Genomic DNA, 21,291 nt, shown 5'->3' with positions numbered 1-21,291 from the left:
GCAGGTTTTATTTTTTCTCTCCTATTAAACATTGGTGTCTGGGCAGTTGCTATTATTTTTTGTTTTGTATTAACAGCCTTAAGAGGTAATTCACATACCACAGTTTATTTATTAGAGGGTCACTGATCCTTAGTATGTTCACATTGTTGTATCACAGCCACCACATTCAATTTTAGAAACCTCTACCCATTACTGGAATACTTCCCATGTCCCCTAGCCACCCTCAGCCCTAAGCAACCACTAATCTGCTTCCTGTCTGTAGATTTGCCTATTCTGGATCTCTCACATAAATGGAATCATAAACTGTATGGCTTTTTGTTTCTGATTTTTTCCACTTAGCATGTTTTCACGGTTCATCTGTATTGTAGCATGCATTAGTATTTCATTTCTTTTTATTGCCAAATAATATTAAATGTATGAACGTACTACATTTTATTTATCCATTTATCAGTTGATAATGTTTGGGTTTTTTCTACTCTTTAGCTATTATGAATAATGCTATGAACATTTGTGTACAAGTTTTTGTGAAGGTTTGTCTTTTCAGTTCTCTTGAGTATATACCTAGGAGTGGAGTCCCTGGGTCATACAGTATATATGTTTCACTTTGTGAGGAATAATTCCAAATTATTTTTCAGAGCATCCACACCATTTATATTCCCATCAGCCATGTATGAGGGTTCCAGTTTCTCCACATCCTTGCCAGTTCTTGTTATCTGTCTTTTTGATTATAGACATCCTAGTGAATATGAAGTGGTATGTCACTGTGGGTTTGATTTGCATTTCTGTGGTGGTTAATGATGTTGAACATCTTTTCATGAGCTTATTGGCCATTTGTATATCTTTTTTGGAGAAACGTCTGCTATTACTTAACTAATATCTCTTTCTTTCTTTCTCTAACCATACTAACCAAGTATATCCCTTTCACATTAGTATTCCTAATGTTCTGATACGCTATTTGTTATATTACATTCCTGCTCAAAAACTTTTAGGCCTTCTATTTGGCTATAGTATAGAATTTCTGGGAGCTTTAACAATCTGGCTCCATATGGTCTCTTTGTAGGTATTTATATATGAATTATTTGGTGAGTCACCAGTTTTTTCAGACATGCGTGTGTCTGTATCACACAGTGAAACCTTAATCTTTATCCTTTTAATGGCATTTATTTCTTATAGAACAATTTTCTCTGTATAGTATTTCAGCTTTTTAAAAATTTTTATTTATTTATTTTAGAGAGAGAGCACATGAGCGGGTGGGGGGGTGCGGTGAGCAGAGGAGAAAGAATCTCAAGCGGACTCCAGGAAGGCACAGAACCCAACGCAGGGCTCAATCTCACTGAATTCATGACCTAAGCTGAAACCAAGAGTTGGATGCTCAACTGACTGAGCCACCCAGCCACCCCAGTATTTTAGCTTTTATTACACCTGTCTTTTTTTAAATTAAGATTTTATTTATTTATTTGAGAGAGAGCACAAGCAGGTTGAGGGGCAGAGGAAGAAGCAGATTCCCTACTGAGCAGGGAGCTCGGTACAGGGCTTGATTCTGGGACTCTGGGATCATGACCTGAGCCGAAGGCAGATGTTCAACTGACTGAGCCACTCAGGAGCCCCCTTATTACACCTGTCTTATATCCACTTCTGGATTATGAATATTAGGCCATAAACCATATCCTTATTATTATCTTCCTCAAAACCTTAAAGTGATTGAATTATATAAAAATAACACTTTTATAAGGTGACAGCATCTTAATTTATTTTGGGGGATTCCTTCACTATAGTCTTTCCTTAGCAATGTCTGATTCTCAGTGAAAGATACTAATATTGCTTTGTTAAGTAGCATTCTGATTGTTTTCCCCTGCTCCCCATCCTGAGGCCAGCCTGAGTAGTTGATTTAAATTGAGCCAGCTTCTTATTACTTTTCTTTTTTGGGGGCAGATTAATGTTGAAACCTTTGATTGGAGTGATCTTTAAAAAAAAACCTTACCTTTTCAGGTTACATAAGTAATGCACGTGTTTTTTATTTAAAAACTCAGTAAAATAATAGTCAGGGGTCCTGTTTATCATCTTAGTTCTCAGAGATGATACTGTTATTGCTTTAGGTTTCAATTTATATTCCTTTTGACTTTTTTCTTTGCATACTGTTTATCATATTTGCTATCATCATTATTATCATAGTAGGAAGAACATTTAATAAATGCCTGAATACACCTCAGGAAGACAAAATTCTTGCCATTTATAAGGTTTTAGTCTTGGTTCTACATTTTCTGAGAATGCACAAATACAAGGTAAAAACAATTTAATAAAAACAAACATGAGGATTGGATAAAAATTATGTATTTGGCAAATACATCATTAGATATGAGACAAGTGGAGAGCAGAAGATTATGAGGAGTAATGTGCCAAGTTGAACAGAATCAACTGCTCTTCATAATTCGTTGTTTACTTCTTTGCTTTTAATGCTAGAAACCTCCGATCCAAGTTTTTTGCACAAATCCCTTTAATGACATTGTATTTTTTATTCTGTGTTAATGGGTCAGTTATAGTATGGGTCTTTTTGTTTTTGGTAAGCTTCCTCAGCATCTTTCTAGAATCAAGGAAGGCATAAATATTCAAGTATAAAAAATAAATGCTATGGTATATGGTAATGGCAAGAGGAGAGAACATCTTTGGTCAGGAAAGAGAGAGGTATTTGACCAGAGTTGCTGTGAAAGGAGGTGGTGCTTAAAGCACTGTTACTATTTAAGTGTAGGAAGTTATTTTTAAAAAATGTAGGGGAGTAGAAGGGATCTTTTTAGGAAAGAATATGAGCAAGAGACACGAAGCAGGGAAATGCACAAGACTTCGCCAATGCCCTTAAAAGCGACTGCTGCAGAGTGAGGAGCCATAAGAATTTAGTGGGTGTGGGTCATCTCCTTCAGCTGTGTGTCAGGGCTACAAAAAAAATCATTGCTGGAAGAGATGGAAAGTAATCGGGCTTTTAACCAAGAGTAATCAGTTGTATTTGTGTTTTAGAAAGTTGGTGTGAAAGACTGATAGGAGAATTGAGTGCCAAAGTTAAAATTCTATTTTGTGGTTCTGCTCTAGTTTCTTTTCTTTTCTTTTCTTTTTTTTTTAAGATTTTATTTATTTGTCAGGGAGAGAGAACACCATTAGGGGGAATGGCAGCCTCCCCTCTGAGCAAGGAGCCTGATGTGGGACTTGATCCCAGGACCCCCTGGGATCATGACCTAAGCTGAAGGCAGATGCTTAACCAACTGAGCCACCCAGGCATCCCCCCCGCTTTTTTTAAGTGGGCTCCACTCTTACTGTGGAGTTCAACACAAATCTTGAATTCATGACCCTGAGATCAAGACCTGAGTTGAGATCAAGAGCCCAGTGCTTAACCAACTGAGCCACCCAGGCGCCTGTCTTTTTCTTTCTTTCTTTTCTTTTTTTCTTTTCTTTTCTTTTTTAAATCCAGTTATTTCAGCACCATTTACTGAAGAGGCTGTTTTTTTCTCCCTTGAGTATTCTTGGCTCTTGTCAAGTATTAGTTGACCTTACATGTTTGTGTTTATTTCTGGGCTCTCAGTTCTGTTCCATTGGTCTGTTTGTCAGTTTTTATGTCAGTACCATACTGTTTTGATTACTGTAGCTTTATTTATTTATTTTTAAGATTTATTTTTAGTCAGAAATGCTATTGGAATCTTGATTAGGTAGTGCACTAAATCTGCATATGGCTTCTTACTCTTATTTTCTTACCTCTTTCAAATTTATTTCTTTTTTTAATTTATTTTTTTAAGTAGGCTCCATGCCCAGTGTGGCTTGAACTCATGAGTCACATGCTCTACCAACTGAGCCAAACAAGTGCCCCTATTTTCTTACCTCCTCTATCATATGTGCACCCATACATACATTCCTGTTAATTATTTGTTTACAATATATTTTGGCTAATTGGTCATCCTCACCTGGTTAAGTGAGGGCAAATAGAAAATTTATTTCAGAGAAACGGCACTTTTTTGTAAGCTGTAACAAAATAGAGGTTTAAAAAATTCATAGTGCTGTTTGTTGATAAATGGGTTGTTTAGGGAACTTGGATATAAGTTTTATTTTATTTTATTTTTTAAAAGATTTTATTTATTTGACAGAGAGATAGAGAACACCATCAGGGGGAATGGCAGCCTCCCCTCTGAGCTGGGAGCCTGGTGCGGGGCTCGATCCTAGGACCCTGGGATCATGACCTGAGCTGAAGGCAGATACTTAACAACTGAGCCACCCAGGCTCCCCTGGATAGAAGTTTTAATTTCACTGAATTCTTTATAAGAGTATCCAAGGAAAGGCAGCGTCACCTTTCCTTTTTGGCATTTACATAGAATAAAAAAGTATAGTATTGGTGGATTCGTAACACTTTTTTGTTTTAAAGATTTATATGAGAGTGACAGAGAGTAAGGGGGATGGCAAAGGGAGATGGAGAGAGAGAATCTCAAGCCGACTCCCTGCTGAGCACAGAGCCTGAGATATGACCCCAGCCGAAATCAAGACTCCGATGCTTAAACAACTGAGCCACCCAGGTGGCCCTGCGTTAGTAACACTTTATATAACTTGAATCTAATTTATGGAAATAACCTGAGTAGCCATTTAGCTGTTCAAGTTTGAGTTGAATAAGAAAGATTGTATTTTGTGCTTCTCTTTCACATAGATCTAGGTAATTCTTTGAGGTAGTTGCTTTGGGAGCTTCTGTTAGCTTTAGTGATCTGTTCACATTTTAATTGAATATTGTTATTGCATGTCTCTGTACTGTTCTTCGTATTGGTCAGTACCTTTCCTGTGTAGTTTATCAGATGTAAAAGTGATAGCAAAAAATAAATACTTTAAAATGCTTTGACTAGTGTGCCAGTAAAGCTTCTACAGTTAAACTCTTGGGGAAGTCATCTAACTTACGACCCTCAGTTTTAGTTAAGAAATCTATACAGACTAGGGGCGCGTGGGTGGCACAGCGGTTAAGCGTCTGCCTTCAGCTCAGGGCGTGATCCTGGCGTTCTGGGATCGAGCCCCACATCAGGCTCCTCCGCTATGAGCCTGCTTCTTCCTCTCCCACACCCCCTGCCTGTGTTCCCTCTCTTGCTGGCTGTCTCTATCTCTGTCAAATAAATAAATAGAATCTTAAAAAAAAAAAAAATCTATATAGACTAATGACTCCCATCTTCAGGGGAGTTAATGGCCCTGGATTTTAGTCTTGGTTCTGATACTTAATAGTTTTATAACCCTGTGCGTCTCACTAATATCTTTGAGCCTGTTTTCTTAGCTGTGAACTGAGGATATTAACATCTTTGTCACATGGTTGTTGGGAGATAGTGTATGTGAGTTGGAAAACTCCAAAACACTGTATAAGTATAGATTATTCTTTCCCCTATTCCTTATTTCTTTCTCCTTCTAGTATTACTTGTCTAATTTAATATCTTTTTTTAAAGATTTTATTTATTTATTTGACAGAGATAGAGACAGCCAGCTAGAGAGGGAACACAACCAGGGGGAGTGGGAGAGGAAGAAGCAGGCTTCCAGTGGAGGAGCCTTACGTGGGGCTCGATCCCAGAATGCTGGGATCATGCCCTGAGCCGAAGGCAGACGCTTAACGACTGAGCCACCCAGGCGCCCCTAATTTAATATCTTAACAGCAGTCTAAGCTTAAATCTTTTATAAAGTTGGTTGCTTATTTTACATTATCATCCTAATTTTCTTTTTTTTTCTTTTTTCTATTCTTTTTTTTGAAGATTTTTTTATTCATTTGAGAGAGAGTGCGAACAAGTGAGAGCATGAGCAGGCGGGAAGGTCAGAGGGAGAGGGAGAGGCAGACTCCTCACTGAGCAGGGAGCCGCACGTGGGGCTTAGTCCCAGGACCCCAGAATCATGACCTGAGCCAAAGGCAGATGCTTAACTAACAGCCACGCAGGCACCCCTCATTCTAATTTTCTTTACGTTTAAAATAGTATAGTCAGTGAATGGCAAGAATGGTAGTTTTTGTGAAAGATTGCTGTTTATGTAAAAATTTAACTTATGGAATGGAAGTGTTAACGTATTATGAGGAGGCTAACTGGTGGATCACATACTTAAAATTTTCTTCACTTCTTTGTCCTTTATTCTTCACATCCCTGTCCGTCATCAGATTCTGCTCATTTTTACGATTGGATTTTTTGGGTCATCTACTCTTTTTCTCTAATTGTATGGCCTGGTCCTTTACCTTGGACATAAGTCTGTTTTCTTATGTTCTTCCCTATCTTTAGCCATTTCTTGTTTGATTACGTTTTACACATAACCTCAGCTATTATTCTGAACTCATTTGTGTTTTTTATTTAATGCTTGCTGTGTGCTAGCATTATACTATGTGGGCAAATAAGTAACTTTGGTATTTCTTACAACTTTCTTTGCCTCAGTCTTTACTTAGAACTGATCATTTGAGGGGCGCCTGGGTGGCACAACGGTTGAGCGTCTGCCTTCAGCTCAGGGCGTGATCCCGGCATTAAGGGATCGAGCCCCACATCGGGCTCCTCTGCTATAAGCCTGCTTCTTCCTCTCCCACTCCCCCTGCTTGTGTTCCCTCTCTCGCTGGCTGTCTCTGTCTCTGTCGAATAAATAAATAAAATCTTAAAAAAAAAAACAACTGATCATTTGGAGAGGAGAAACCATCTTGACTTTATTACTAATTGGAATTGAATAATACTGCACTTCCCAAATTTACTAGAAGATTGTAATCTTTGCTTAGATACTAGGAATGCCCTTTTTATTTAAAATTAAAGTTCAGAGTTTATATAAAATTCTATCTAGCCAACACGTAGATCTGCTAGAGAGGCCTCTTGTGGCCTGTCATAACTCTGACCACAAAGTTAGCCTTTGCTTAACTGGTTTTATTTCTTATCAGCTCATACTGCTATTTACGAGGTCTCAGCACCCTTACTTGTTTTACCTTGTTCACTGTAATCTCCCGGTTCCCAAAATAGGTTAGGATAAGCTAAGGATTCACTTTAATTTCTTTATATTTAAATTGTTAGGGTACCAGGGGGCGCCTGGGTGGTTCAGTCGTTAAGCGTCTGCCTTCGGCTCAGGTCATGTTCTCAGGGTCCTGGGATCGAGCCCTGCATCAGGCTCCCTGCTCAGCGGGAAGCCTGCTTTTCCCTCTCCTACTTGCCCTGCTTGTGTTCCTTCTCTCTCTGTGACTCTTGTCAAGTAAATAATAAAAAATTAAAAAAAAATTGTTAGGGTGCCTGGGTGGTGCAGTTGGTTAAGTGTCTAAGCATCCGACTCTTGGTTTTGGCTCAGGTCATGATCTTGAGCCCTGTGTCGGGCTCCATGCTCAGTGGGGAGTCTGCTTGGGACTCTCTCTCCCTCTCCTTCTGCCCACCCCCCCAAAATAAATAAATCTAAAAACATAATAAATTTTCTCAAAGTTTTTTGTACTAGAAAGTTAGGATGAAGAACCAAAGTCAGGTCAAAGCATTGACCTTCGGAAAGGATCAGAAGAACATTAATATAAATTTAAAATTTTTTAAAAAGTTTTTAATTTGAGTAATGTCTGTACCCCATGTGGGGCTTGAACTCATGACCCCAAGATAAGGAGTTGCATTCTCTTCTGACTGAGCCAGCCAGGCGCCCCAGAAGAACATTAATATATGCCATGACACTATATGCAATAGATACTGTATGTGTGTATATAACAGTAAAGCAGGGAAACTTGTTTTCTCCCATGACTAATCATTTGGTTCAACAAATAGATTAAATGTCTCACATTTTTAAATTATTAAATGCTATTGGAATTATAAAGACTGTCCACATCCTTGTCATAACAGGGATTACAGGGTGAGTTAAACTAAAAACCAGTTAACTTACTAAAAGCTGAGACAGAACGAAAAGCTGTAGGAACCATACATAAATATGAAAATGCAATGGAAATGTAGAGGCAGGAGCAATTTAACTTCTTAGGTTTAAAGAAGTATTGAATCAAAAGAGAAGGGGTCACTTATTTCTCAGCAAGTACTGGATTTTATTAGGTAGAAAAGGAAGAAGGTCATTTTGAGTGGAGCTTCCAGAGCAGCACATGAAAATGCATGATCCTTGTGAGGGACAGCAAACAGCTAAGGGTGGTTAGAATACCAGGGGGGATGGGTGGGATTTGGTATAAGAGGAGGCTGAAAAGGTACATAACAATGTAAAATACCCCAGAGTTTTAATTTCATTTTGCAGGTATTAGAGAAGCATTTGAAAAATATTGACATGATCACATCTGTTTTAGGAAGATAATTCCAGAAGTTGTGAGAGGTTGTAGATGTGAGGTTAAAAACGAAAAATTAGTAGAGACCTTTGCAGTTGCCCAGGTAACAGATGATACTGACATTTTTTTGGTTCCCTGTCGTACAGTTTACTGTTTTTATTCTTCTAATTTACTCTAGGAATTTACATTTCAGGAAGTAGTAAGTGATCTATTTTCTAATATTAGGACTATAAAGTTTTATGCATTCTAAACTGAGATTTGAGCACTTAATTTCTCTTATTCAGGCTTCCCAAGTGATCCTTGGGCAAACTTTTAAGTTCTTTTGAGTTTGTCTTTTTATGTGTAAAAATTAAGATGATAGTATCCATCTCAGGAGAATAGTCTTGAGTATTGAAATAATAATGTTTTAAGTCTAGACATATAGCAAACACTAACAGTTGATGTTAGTTTCCTTTACCCTTTTTATTTTCCCATTTAAAGTTTCCTAAAATGGTTCTAGTGGGGTTGGGTGGGATTATGTGGCGAAATAACCTTTAAAAGTTTGAATCCTTTTTCTCCCCCCAAGATTTTATTTATTTGACAGAGAGCAAACATGCATGCACGCACACAAGCAGGGGGAGCTGCAGGGAGAGGGAGAGGGAGAAGCAGCCTCCCTGCCGAGGAGAGAGCCTGACATGGGGCTCGATCCAAGGATTCTGGGTTATGACCTGAGCCGAAGGCAGATGCTTAACTGACTGAGCCACCCAGGCGCCCCAAAAGTTTGAATCCTAAAAAACCACTGAGGGCAGATCATTTCCTTCCTGTCAGGCCTACATTGCTTTGTTTTAGGCTTATTCAGTTTCAGAGGATCATAAGAGACCCTGAAATACAGTGGTGGGCTTTGCATAATTGTTCAGGCTGTTTCACCTTTTCTCAGACCAGAAATGTATTAAAAATAAGAGTTTTATATTTTTTCTGTGGCAATCCTATGATTGAATTGTGTTCCATATTAAGCACTAGAGCATTAATCAGAGATAGGTCTGGTCCCCACTTGAATATTTTCCTTTCTGAAGAAGACTTCTTAATTGTTTATACTTAGATGTCTCACACGTATCTCAAATTTTATACATTCAGTATAATACTCTTGATTTCTTCTTGCCCATGCCATCCCCCTCAAACTTGTTTCTCAGATCTTTTCCATCTTTTTAAATGATACTATCTTCCATCCAGTTATTCGTGCTGGAAACCTGAGAGTTATCCTTGCCTCTTCTTTTTCCCAACTTCCTCATGTAATCTAATCCTGTTAGTTCTCCTTAGAAAATATTTATTCCTCCCCATATCCATATTCACCATCCTCGTCCAAACCACTGTCATCTCTTGATTAGATGACTCCTGTAGTCTCTTAACTCCTACTTTTGTTTCCCTTTCATTTTTCCCACAGCAATGGAATGATCTTTGAGTATTAGTCTGATGATCGCTGTATTCTCAGTGCCTCAGATAATACATGATATATGTAGTAGGCACTCAGTAAATTTGTTGAATAGCACTCTTTTACTTAAAATTCCTCAGTGGCTTCTTATTGCCAACTTCAGTGATGTCTCTTGCAGCTCTTTTTCTTCCTTTGACAGATAGTTTTTTTGCTAGTGCATATTGATTTCAAATCTGATTGAACTTTATTATACCAGATATTCCAAAATAATGATGAAGCTCTAATTTATAGAATGTGCATACATTGTTGGAATACTAACCCTATAGCTGGCTTGCATGCTGCCAAAATAAGGCATACAAGTACCAAAGGACAGCAGAACTATGTGGTACTTGTGAAGTCAAGAGATTCATGGCTCCTACCTGGGACTGGACTTCTAGGATGCCCAGACCGTCTGTGCTTTGGCCTATATATTGAGCTTCTTGGGTAGCTGCTATACAGACTCCTCTAGCAACTCCAAGGAGGCACTGGTATTCTCTGTGCTTTGCTGCTAGAATAGATATCCAGTTGGTAGAATATTTCCATGGCTGTGATCACCTTATTTATGGGTGAGCAGTGAGTTCTCATTTGTAGGAACCATGAGGTGCTCTGCTAGATTCAGATTTACTTGTTACACCTTCCAAGGGGCTTGGACAAGGTTATTTTTTGGCAAAAGTGACTCACTCAAGGGTCTTTGAAGATGATGGAGCCAGTATCTTAAGATGCACTTTATAGGAAGCTCTTGCTAATACGAGGTGTATGAGATACTAAAAATAATCCTGGTTTGTAACTCTCTTCCTCTGGTGGCTTTCCAGCATGCTTAGAATAAAATCCAAATTCCTTATCTGGGCTTACAGAGCTAAATGTGATCTCACTTCATTTACCATACTTTCCTGTTTGCTATATTTTCCTCAGATATGCCAAGTTTTTTTGCTTTTCTCTGGAATGCTCTTCCCACTTCCAGTCTTCTCATGGCTGTCATTTAGATGCTTGCTTAAAAGTGCTTCCTCAGAGGCCTTCCTTACTACCAAGTCATATGCTGCTGTATTAGCCTGTCTTTCAGCACACGGATTTTCTCTAACTAGGGTATTATTATCTCCCTGAGAGCTAGAGCCTTTTCTGTACTGTGAACTGCTGTATTTACAGTTTAGAGCAGTATCTGGTACATGGTAGGTGTTCAAATATTTGTTGACCAGGTTTGTTTCTTACTTTTTAATTGACATTGGAGTTCTGAGACCATCGATATCGGCATTGGAGGTATATTAATAGTAATTTGGGTGCATGATATGGGGGAAGTACTATGTTTATTTACTAGGTTGGGAGGAAATACAAAGGTCATGACTGAATAACATTAGTAAATAATTTAGAGCAAAACTGCCTCTCTGAGTAAAAGTAATAATGTTCTCTGTAACCTTTATGAAATTGAATTGATTTGAAGGATGAACTAACATCTCAAATATTGAAATATTTTCCCTTTTCTTTTGCCTAGTCATTTCAGCAAAACTTAAAGAAAATAAAAAGAATTGGTTTGGACCGAGTCCTTATGTGGAAGTCACAGTAGATGGACAGTCAAAGAAGACAGAAAAGTGCAACAATACAAACAGTCCCAAATGGAAGCAGCCCCTTACAGTGTAGGTTTGAAAGTATTTTCTATAGTATATTTAGTTTAGTAGGTGAATAGAAATGAAGCTTTAAAAATTTCTCACTTGTTTTCTTTGCTCCTCCTCCTCTTTCATTTTTTTTTCCTTCTCCCCTATACCTAGGACTCCTTTCTTTAGTCTCCTTTTTGTTTCTCTTTAGATATTTCTGTTTTTCCATTCTCTACTTTACCTTCTCTAGTTTGGTTGATGATATTATCATTATTGGTACTGAACAGAATCTGGAGAGCCCATGGTCATGGGCCTAGAAAGATTCTTAACAGCTCTTTACTTAAATTAGAGCTATAAGTAGCTCACTTTATTCTTATTTATTTATTTATTTATTTATTTATTTATTTATTTATTTGAGAGAGTGAGAAAGAACTCTCATGAGCTGGGGGGAGGGGCAGACAGAGAGGGAGACTGTTGCGGGACTGGGTCCCAGGACCTTGGGATCATGACCTGAGCTTAAGGAAGATGCTTAATTGAGCCACCAGGTGCCCCGCTCACTTTATTTTTCAGTTTATAAAATAGTTTTGTTTTTGTGTTTTTAATTACAATGTCCACACAGAACCTACACAGGGATTTTCTTCCTTAAAAAAAAAAATTATACACTTTATTCTATATAACTCTGTTTTTGTACTTTACATAGTATGGTTATTCTAGCTGTATACATACAGATCTAACATACCTTGTATAGTTACATAATATTCCTTAGTAATAATGGACTATCATTCATTTTACTAGCTCCCTGTTATCACTTGGTTTCTAATGTGTTATTACACAGCATTGCAGTATACATCCATGTGCCCGTATGTTGTTTTATCTGTAGAATGCATAGAAGTAGCAGATAGATCAATTTTTAATACTTACTGACAAAGCCCCATGTGTTGGTATTGAACACTCACTAAAGAGAATTACAGATTAATTTTAATGTTTTTACTAAAATGGAAGAAAACATGACATCAACAAATGGATTTCAAAATAATATAGCATATTTAGTTTGGGGACCAACTATATTAAAATGTAGTTCAAAATATAATTCGTTGTTACCACATCAAATACACAAAAATTGTTTTTTATTACCTAACATTTGGAATTCTTGCATTTTTTCCCTTAGAGAAATAAACCAGTGACTAAAGAAAAGTTTTATTTCTAAATGGTGAGATAAGATACTTATGCTCATCACACGATAAATGCTTATGTATATAGTATTTATTCCTAATAAATGACAAAACAAATTGGATATAGAGAAATTATTCTTTAACATGAATTTTGGATTTCTAGGGTATCTTGATGTACTTTATGATGATTTTGAGCAAATGAGTGAAATTTTAAGAAGTATCATTCTAATGTTTCTCATCTGTATTTCAACAAAGTTTCTTAGACTGTTTTTAATTAATGATCTGTTAGAGATTGTTTCTAAATTTTAAATTAGATGAGTAAAATTTTTTTAAAAAAGCAAATGAAATCTATAAAAGTTCAGAGCCTCCATAACGACTAGAGATGTTCAGCAGAATAATTGAGTATTGACTGAATGCACATCTAGTTTCTCCCAACTGCTGGCTCTGCTCACTAGATGTGCACTTAGACTCTTAAGCTGATAATGATATGCTTTTCTTAGTGGTTTAAAAGTTAAGAAAAAAGAAACTCGCCTTATAGCCCCTTATGATAGTGCTCTTGTTGAGCCCAGATGTTTGGGGGAACACATAGCTCAAGTTTTGAATTTTTAAGTTGCAACGGATTGGTCTGCAATTTTAACATGGCTTCCATAGCAGGCATTCTCTCTAGAATTGAATTGAAGTAATTTAGTTAAGACCATCTTTGACAGTATACTTTATCCTCTCTCAAATTGAAGTAAAAGTAATCATTTCTTTTATTCTATCCCCATTATGAATTCCCAGGTGACTAATGGAAAAATATTTTCTTGATATGTACTGAATGTTCTTCTGAACATAACATCTGAGAATTTTAAAGAGAAAGAATACATTGTCCTTCCCCATCCCCCAAAAGAAGAGGCAGTGTTAAGATGAAAATTTTTTAGTTTGTTTTAACTAAAAAATGGTGGTGGAAATATGATGATGGGGGGAATAGGCATAGGTAGATTTCTGAGAAAGTGTTTATTTGTCCCCCCAGATTTGATCACCTTTTAGAATGAGATATAGAGAAATTCAAGTTTTTCTAGAATTTTTTAAAAAGATTTTATTTATTTTACTTGACAGAGAAACAGAGCACAAGCAGGGGGAATAGCAGACAGACGGAGAGGGATAAGCAGGCTCCCTGCTGAGCAAGGAGCCTGATGCGGAACTCCATCCCAGGACTCTAGGATCATGACCTGAGCTGAAGGCAGACGCTAAACTGACTGAGCCACCCAGGCGCCTTAGAATTTTTCTTTATAGCATTGAGCCATACTATGGCAGATAATATAGCATTCCTATTTTTCTGATTAATGACTCTGAAATACTTAGTATAAAGTTTATTACAAATTCAAATTTCCCAAAACGTGCTTTGGAAATTAGCATTACAGATAGTTTTTTTGTTTTTTGTTTTGTTTTTGTGTGTTTGGTGGGGGGAGAGAGTTGTGGGGGAGAGGGGCAGAGAGAGAGGGAGAGAGAGAATCTTAAGCAGGCTCCACGCTGAGCGTAGTAGAGCCGGATGCAGAGCTCAATCTCATGACCCTGATCATGACCTGAGCTGATGAATTTAAGAATCAAACACTTAAAGGACTTAGCCACCCAGGTACCCCAGATAGTATTCTTTATTGGCATTTGACAAGGTGTGAGTGAGTCTATATTTGACAGTTATCATGGACACTTTCTTTCTAGCAGTGTGAAACTTGGGGTATCTAATACAATCCTCAAATCATGTAGCTGACTGAAGAACTTTTTTGTTTCTTCTTTTTCCCAAGACTGAGGAACTTTTCAATACAAATTTTAATGTCAGAACTTTGTTCCTATTACAGCCTGCCACTGACTAGCTAGCTGTGCGATTGCTTAACTTCTCTGAATAGCAGTTTCTGTATCTGAAGATGGGGGTGGTAATTCCCATTTCTTAGGGTTGCTGTGAAGATTAAATGATATAACCTCAGGCTCACCATACTACCTGACCTAAAATAAGGATTTAATTTACAAATTAACTTTTTTATACTACTAAAGTAAAATTAGATTTTTAACAATTTCTAGCATGATAAGCAGTTTTACTTTTATTGATGATACATGCATGATGTTGCCCCTCTAGTTCAACTACAAATGAAAATGATGAGGTGAACATGTAGCATTCAGATGTTTTCCATAAGTTATAGAAAATGGGCAATATTGGTTGTAGAGTAAGCTGTAAGTTCTACAGTTAAAAGATTTCAGACATTAAAATTTAATTGTAATTTATTTAGGATCTCATTGTGATATTTCTAATGAAAATAATACATATTTTTTACCTTTCTTTACTTCTAGTATCGTCACCCCTGTGAGTAAATTACATTTTCGTGTGTGGAGTCACCAGACACTGAAATCTGATGTTTTGTTGGGAACTGCTGCATTAGATATCTTTGAAACCTTAAAGTCAAACAACATGAAACGTATGTATGTAAAAGTAACAGAAATTGTGAGGCTATTTGTTTTTCTATATGAAATTCATGTGTAAAAGATACAGAATGACTATGTTCACTGTTCTTAAGTTTACTTGGTTATAATTTTAATAAGGGGAAGAATCTTGAACTATTTATTTAAAGCAATCTGAGTAAGCTTGGTTTAGCCATTCATTTTTGACCCAATATTTTAATAAATTTGATAAATAAGCACTTATTAAAATACTACATACTCAATTATGGAAAACTAAAAGAGAGTAGAGGTGAAGGAAAAATGTAATCCCATTTCAGAGACAAATATGGTTAATATTGATTTTCTTTTCAAATACTTATTTTTAAAATTTCCTAATTTTATTTTTTTTTAATTTTAATTTTAATTTTTTTTAAAGATTTTATTTATTTATTCGACAGAGATAGAGACAGCCAGCGAGAGAGGGAACACAAGCAGGGGGAGTGGGAGAGGAAAAAGCAGGCTCACAGTGGAGGAGCCTGATGTGGGGCTCGATCCCATAACGCCGGGATCACGCCCTGAGCCGAAGGCAGACACTTAACCGCTGTGCCACCCAGGCTCCCCATAATTTCCTAATTTTAGATGGCTGTGGTTTTGTGTGTGTATATATAAAATACAGATATATATTAACTTGAAACATGTTTGTTTTGATTAATATCATGATTTTGAAACATAAATATTTTTCTACCCCGTGACTATCTAAAACATACTTCCTAAATCTCCTTTGAGATTTAAGAGATATAATCCATTCTTTTTTTTAAAGTAGGTTCCACGCCCTGCATGGAGTCCATCACAGGGCTTGAACTCAGCACTGTATACTTAAGACCTTAGCTGAGATAAAGAGTTGAAAGCTTGACTGACCGAGCAACTCAGGCACTCTGAGATATAATCCATTCTTAAGTTACATGTTTTCACTCAATAAAATTCAGGCATATGTTGCTGAATAATACAACTGGTTTATTTTATGCATGAATATAACAAATGAGATGATTGAGCTAGTTAGTATTTTACATTATGGATATTAAGCATTAGCAAATTTTGTTCTATTTTTTAAATGTTTTGTGTCAAAAGGCCTGCACCTCAGTGAAGTATACTGAAAACAATTTATGAACACATAAATACTAAGTTTTTCTGACATTGTTTTTAACAGTTAAGATGACTTAAAGAAAAAAAAGTGACCATTTTGTTCTGTAATTATATTCTTTTACAGTTGAGGAAGTAGTTGTGACTTTACAGCTTGTAGGTGACAAAGAGCCAACAGAGACAATAGGAGACTTGTCAGTTTGTCTTGATGGGCTGCAGTTAGAGTCTGAAGTTGTTACCAATGGTGAAACTACATGTTCAGAAAGTAAGTAATCACTTTTTGTATAGGCTCTTTAATGATTCTTTTTATAGTAGCTGCCAGAGAATGCTGATGTAATTATTGCTATTCTTTTTCGCCTTAAAGAAATTATTTCTTTTTAAAAAAAAAAGAGACATTGATTATTTTAAACATTTTCCTTTTAGTGCATTGTTTCTGTGAATAAAACATTTTTCTGTAATTTGAAAAGCTGCCACATAAAAGTTGAATCACAGTTGATTGTGTAATGAATTGATTTACAAAGTATTTATTTTGTAGACCAATGATGACAGTTATTATGGCTTATGATGCCTCATCCCCTCCAGTGCCAATGGCAGACATAGTTTGCCTGTAGCAGTATCTGGTTGAGTTGAAATTTAACTCAAAATCCTGCTTAGTACTTAGTAATCCTACTTATTACTGCACCAGACTGCCAGTACAAGCTGAAGTCCATTTGCCATTCCTTTGCCATTTCTGTAGGCTACATTTATAAAAGTGTCTTTGTGTTTACAGTAATGACAAAATCAATTCATTATATGTATGACAATATATCTTAGTTTATGATTTACTAGTTTTTGTTAAAGGGAATAATAAGCGTGAAACATGAACTGTAATTGAAAGAAGTTTGGCACCTGAATTAGTGCCTGTATAGCTAGTGTGCTTAATAAAACTACTTAGTGGATTCCTTTTAGATACTTCCATCACTTACTAATGTACTAAGTGTATTTTCACTTGAAATGTAGATTTCAAGTGAAACTTACAGGCCCCAAGACAAAGAGCATATTAATGGTTTCCTTGATTAGTCTGACAAAGTATTTGTTATTTAGAAACTGCTTTATGAAACATTTTGCAGTTGTCAGGTATTATTCTTCTGTTTCTGCTTTGGAAGACTTCCTACTTCTTTAACTTACGACATTTTTTTTTTTTTTTTTAAGATTTTGTTTATTCATTTGAGACAGAGAGATAGAGAGAGAGAGAACATGGGCAGAGGGAGAGGGAGAAGCAGACTCCCCGCCAAGCGGGAAGCCCAACGTGGGGCTCGATCCCAGGACCCCAGGACCATGACCCAAGCCGAAGGCAGATGGTTAACCATCTGAGCTACCCAAGCACCCCAACTTATGACCTTTTTTAATAGCAGGACCTTCAAGATAGTCCCAGTGTATCTTCCAGATTCATTTTTTGAGTTTAATGAGGGTGGAGAGAAATTTCTGAAATGGTCATACTGTACTGTTTCAGAGTTGACAAGTTCATTTTAATTGACTGCCATTCACAGGAACTCTAACTAGTCGAATTTTTCTATAAATTAGAATTCTGGAAGATAACATACAAGTTAAATTTCATTGTTAAATTGCTCTAAACTTGGTGTTTATAGCTTCCTAAGTTTTTTACCCCGTACAAGTTGAAACGATTACTAATGCAAAATATTTTATAATTAACAAAGCATATTAGTCTTCATATTTCAGAGTAGAATCTAAACTGCATATTTATACTACGACTTTACTGTTTATTGCCCACAGAAGTGAACATTTTTTTGTCACCAGTTTTCCACTCAGGTAGGAAAATAATTGGTAGAATTTAACCTGGTACTTTGAAGTAGAGAGAGGTTTTTAACTGGAAATTCACAGGGGTTGCCAGATAAGATAACTGCCATTTTTTGAATGCTTGCCGTGTGCCAACCACTATGTTGGTGTGTTTACATATATACTCATGTAACCATCATAGCTTTGTAAGGCATAACCTGTATTTTGCATATAAGGAGAGTGAGGTTCTGATAATTTAAATAGTAAGTCCAATATCATACCAACTAGTATGATGCAGAGTTAAGACACACAAATATTTATTGATGTTTCCTCTTCTTCCTATATATTACTGGTTTCACACTTAAAAATCTGGAAACTTTGAATCAAGTCATGAGTTGTAAGCAAACAAAATGTAGTTCAGTTCACAAGCATGTGTGGTGGGAACTACACTTGTATTGTTCTTTGGTTCCATTTCTGTAACTTTAACTATAAGCTAGAAATGGAAATTAGAGTTTAGTACTAAAATTGAATTTCTAGCATCTGCAATTGTTTGGTTGGATAAGAACTGCGGGGATGAGGGAGATTGCTTTTGTATTCTAATAATTTTCTACTGTTAAAAGATATTTAGATATTTTCCCTGAGAAGGTTAGTCGGAGGTTTTTTCGTTTGTTTGTTCTTTTAGAAAGATTTTATTTTTAAGTAATGTCTACACCCAACATGGCGCTTGAACTTAAAACCCTGAGTTACATGCCCTACTGCCTGAGCCATGAGCCTCAGTTAGAAGTTTTATTGTGGAAGAACACAGAATGGTTCCTAGAGGGAATTTGTTCTTGTAGATATAAATATTTTTGGTTAAGTTTTAAATAATATTTATGAAAGGAAATCACTGTCTGAATTTTAGTATTTAAAGTCACCAGATAATAGCTTGCTGTATATTTAAATATACTGTGAAGGCTGATTTTCCTGATGGGACAGTATTATCTCTTTGGGTACTTAGAAATTTTTGGTTCATTCTCTTTGGTGGATAAATTTTCTTTCTTTTCTTTCTTTCTTTTTTTTTTTTTTTTTTTTTTTTAGTTTTTAAGATCTTTTTAAAGATTTACTTTTTATTTGGCAGGGGGAGGGGCAGAGGGAGAGAATCTCAAGCAGCCGCTGCACTGACCCTAGATCTAGCCCCGTCTCTTGACCCTGAGATCACAACCTAAGCAAAACCAAGAGTCAGATGCTTAACCAACTGTGCCACCCAGGCACCCCTGGTGGATAAATTTTCTAAAGAAGGCAGTTACATAAGTAAACCTTTTTCAAGCGAAACAAAATTTACTCAGCATGTTTGTTTTTTCTTCCCACTTATCTTCAAGCTGTATTTGAAAACTAGAGAGCTTTCTATCCCCACTCCATCTTCCCATCCCCTGCCCTGGCTCAGAGAACAAGTTTAATATGCAAATGACTATTGTAGTTATCGCATTTTCTTTGATATTCTTTCTTATTTCTCTGATTTAGAAAATAACTTCATAATTTGCTCTGGTGTTTTCCTCTACTTAAGTACAGAGTTAATAGGCTTTTATGAATCTCTGGGAAGAATCCTTTATTTAGTTAGATAGACTTACTGTTTTAGCACTCAGATCTGAATTAACTCAACAAATTGAGTGTGGGTGGTTGTTCATATCTGCAAGTACTTCCCATTCATCTATTTTTACTTCTTGGGCTACTGGTAGTGGTAGATTATTAATTTAACACCTGTCTTCCCAAATATATCACTGAAAAGTATTACTGTCAAAAACATTTTTCCTAAAGACAAAAATCTCATGATTATAAAATAGGAGCATACTTTGTAAAGATCTTTATTTACCATGTATACTCTTGATGTATTTAAAATTATTTTAGGGATAGGTTTTTCAGCACATGTGACCTTTGGTTCTTAGACTGTGTGTATTCCATTCCATTTTGACTATCTTACTTTCTTGTGTTAGACTCTAGTTTTTGTGGTTCCTTTAAATTTTAATGTAAATAGCCATTTTTATATGAATATATCTATAATGTTTTCTTAACAATATAAGAAATTCTAAGAAACTGGCTTAAATTTTTTGCTTGACCAAATATTATTTGAAATTACTAGATCTCAGTTGGGGTCTGGGCACCAACTAATTATTTTATGGAGGGAAACTTATTTGACATACCTTTGACTGTTTATCTATGTTTGCTAAGAATATTAATGAGTTTGTCCTCCTCAAGAAGCCAAGAAAACTTTCCACTTTAAAATCCAAGTATTGAAACAGCAGAAGAGGGTAATAAAGAGATAAGTCTTAGTCTCTTCCCAATCTCCCCTGTGTCTCATAGTTGAACCCAATGCAAGCCAGAGCCAAAGAAGCCAGTAATGGTTAATATATGTCCTACAGTTTACCCCTGTGGGGTACAGAGCAGGAAAAGAAGGCTGGAGAGTGATGACCACCCCTGTTCTCCCTTGCTCTTTTTTTTTTTTTTTTTAAGTGCACAGCCAAAGTAGTTTTGTGAAAACATAAGACAGACCTTGTCAGATGCCTGCCCCAAGCTCCCAGTGATTTTCTGTAGCGTCTTAAAAGTCTGTAAGGCCTCTGTGGCCCCACATCCAAAGCTCTTCTACTTTGATGGCTTCATCTCTTACTCTTTTATGCAGTTTTCTTGAGTGACACCACTCTCCTTGTGTTTTCTTGAACACTCCTGCTTTAGGGCCACTACAGTTTCCTTCTGTTGGCTTGAGCTCTCTTCCTTCAGATTCCATGTGATTCACTTCAGGATTTTCTTGGACATCACCCTCTCTGCAAGGTCTTTCCCGGCCATCTGTCTAATGTTTCGACAGCCCTTTCATCAAGTCCTGACTCACTTTTCTCCATAGAAAAATTCTATTTTCTATCCTATTTCTGCCTTCTGTTATGTTTTGCATTATATGTAACTTTAATATATTTAGTTTAACGTGAGCTCCATGAGGATAGGGTTTGTTTTTCTCTCTTTCCCTGAAGTTTTCCCGGTGTCTAGATTAGGGCTGACACAAGTAGATGCTTAGTAAATACTTCTTTATCAAATGAATAAAACCAGCAACTAAGTTTTTTCCTATAATAGAATATTTGAAATCCTGAAAAACAAAACAAACAAAAAATCCAAGTTTTTTTTTTTTTTTAAGATTTTATTTATTTATTTGGCAGAGAGAGCCAGAGAGCACAAGCAGGGGGAGCAGTAGAAGGAGAGGGAGACGCAGGCTCCCCACTGAGCAGGGAGCCCCATGCGAGGCTTGATCCCAGGACCCTGGGATCATGACCTGAGCCAAAGGCAGGTGTTTAACCATCTGCTCCACCCACGCGCCCTCAAAAAATCCAAGTATTAAGGCTATAATATGATCATTGTTGGTTTAGAGTAATATTTTGCTGTATCTTTCACCCATTTTTATAATTTACAAAGCACTTTGACTTACATTCTCGTATATAGCATATATATAAAATATATATCTCATATATAACATATTCTTATATTTATTATGTGTAATAT

At 36.5% G+C, this 21,291-nt stretch overlaps 1 protein-coding gene across 3 annotated transcripts in view; it reads left to right on the top strand.

The window, feature by feature from the left end:
- Positions 1 to 21,291, top strand: part of ITCH (itchy E3 ubiquitin protein ligase) — a 150,003-nt gene that overhangs the window by 63,200 nt on the left and 65,512 nt on the right. For all 3 annotated transcript variants that reach the window (XM_087853643.1, XM_045806545.2, XM_087853644.1), the window contains exons 4-6: positions 11,173 to 11,314; positions 14,770 to 14,894; positions 16,124 to 16,261. In XM_087853643.1, the coding sequence (XP_087709769.1) occupies positions 11,173 to 11,314; positions 14,770 to 14,894; positions 16,124 to 16,261 (405 nt within the window). The remainder of the gene's footprint in view (positions 1 to 11,172; positions 11,315 to 14,769; positions 14,895 to 16,123; positions 16,262 to 21,291) is intronic.

The sequence above is a fragment of the Ursus americanus genome, chromosome 22 (genome assembly GCF_024610735.1).
Source record: "Ursus americanus isolate L20-20 chromosome 22, mUrsAme1.1.p, whole genome shotgun sequence".
Lineage (NCBI taxonomy): Eukaryota > Metazoa > Chordata > Mammalia > Carnivora > Ursidae > Ursus > Ursus americanus.
This window is presented reverse-complemented; position numbering and strand designations above follow the sequence as displayed.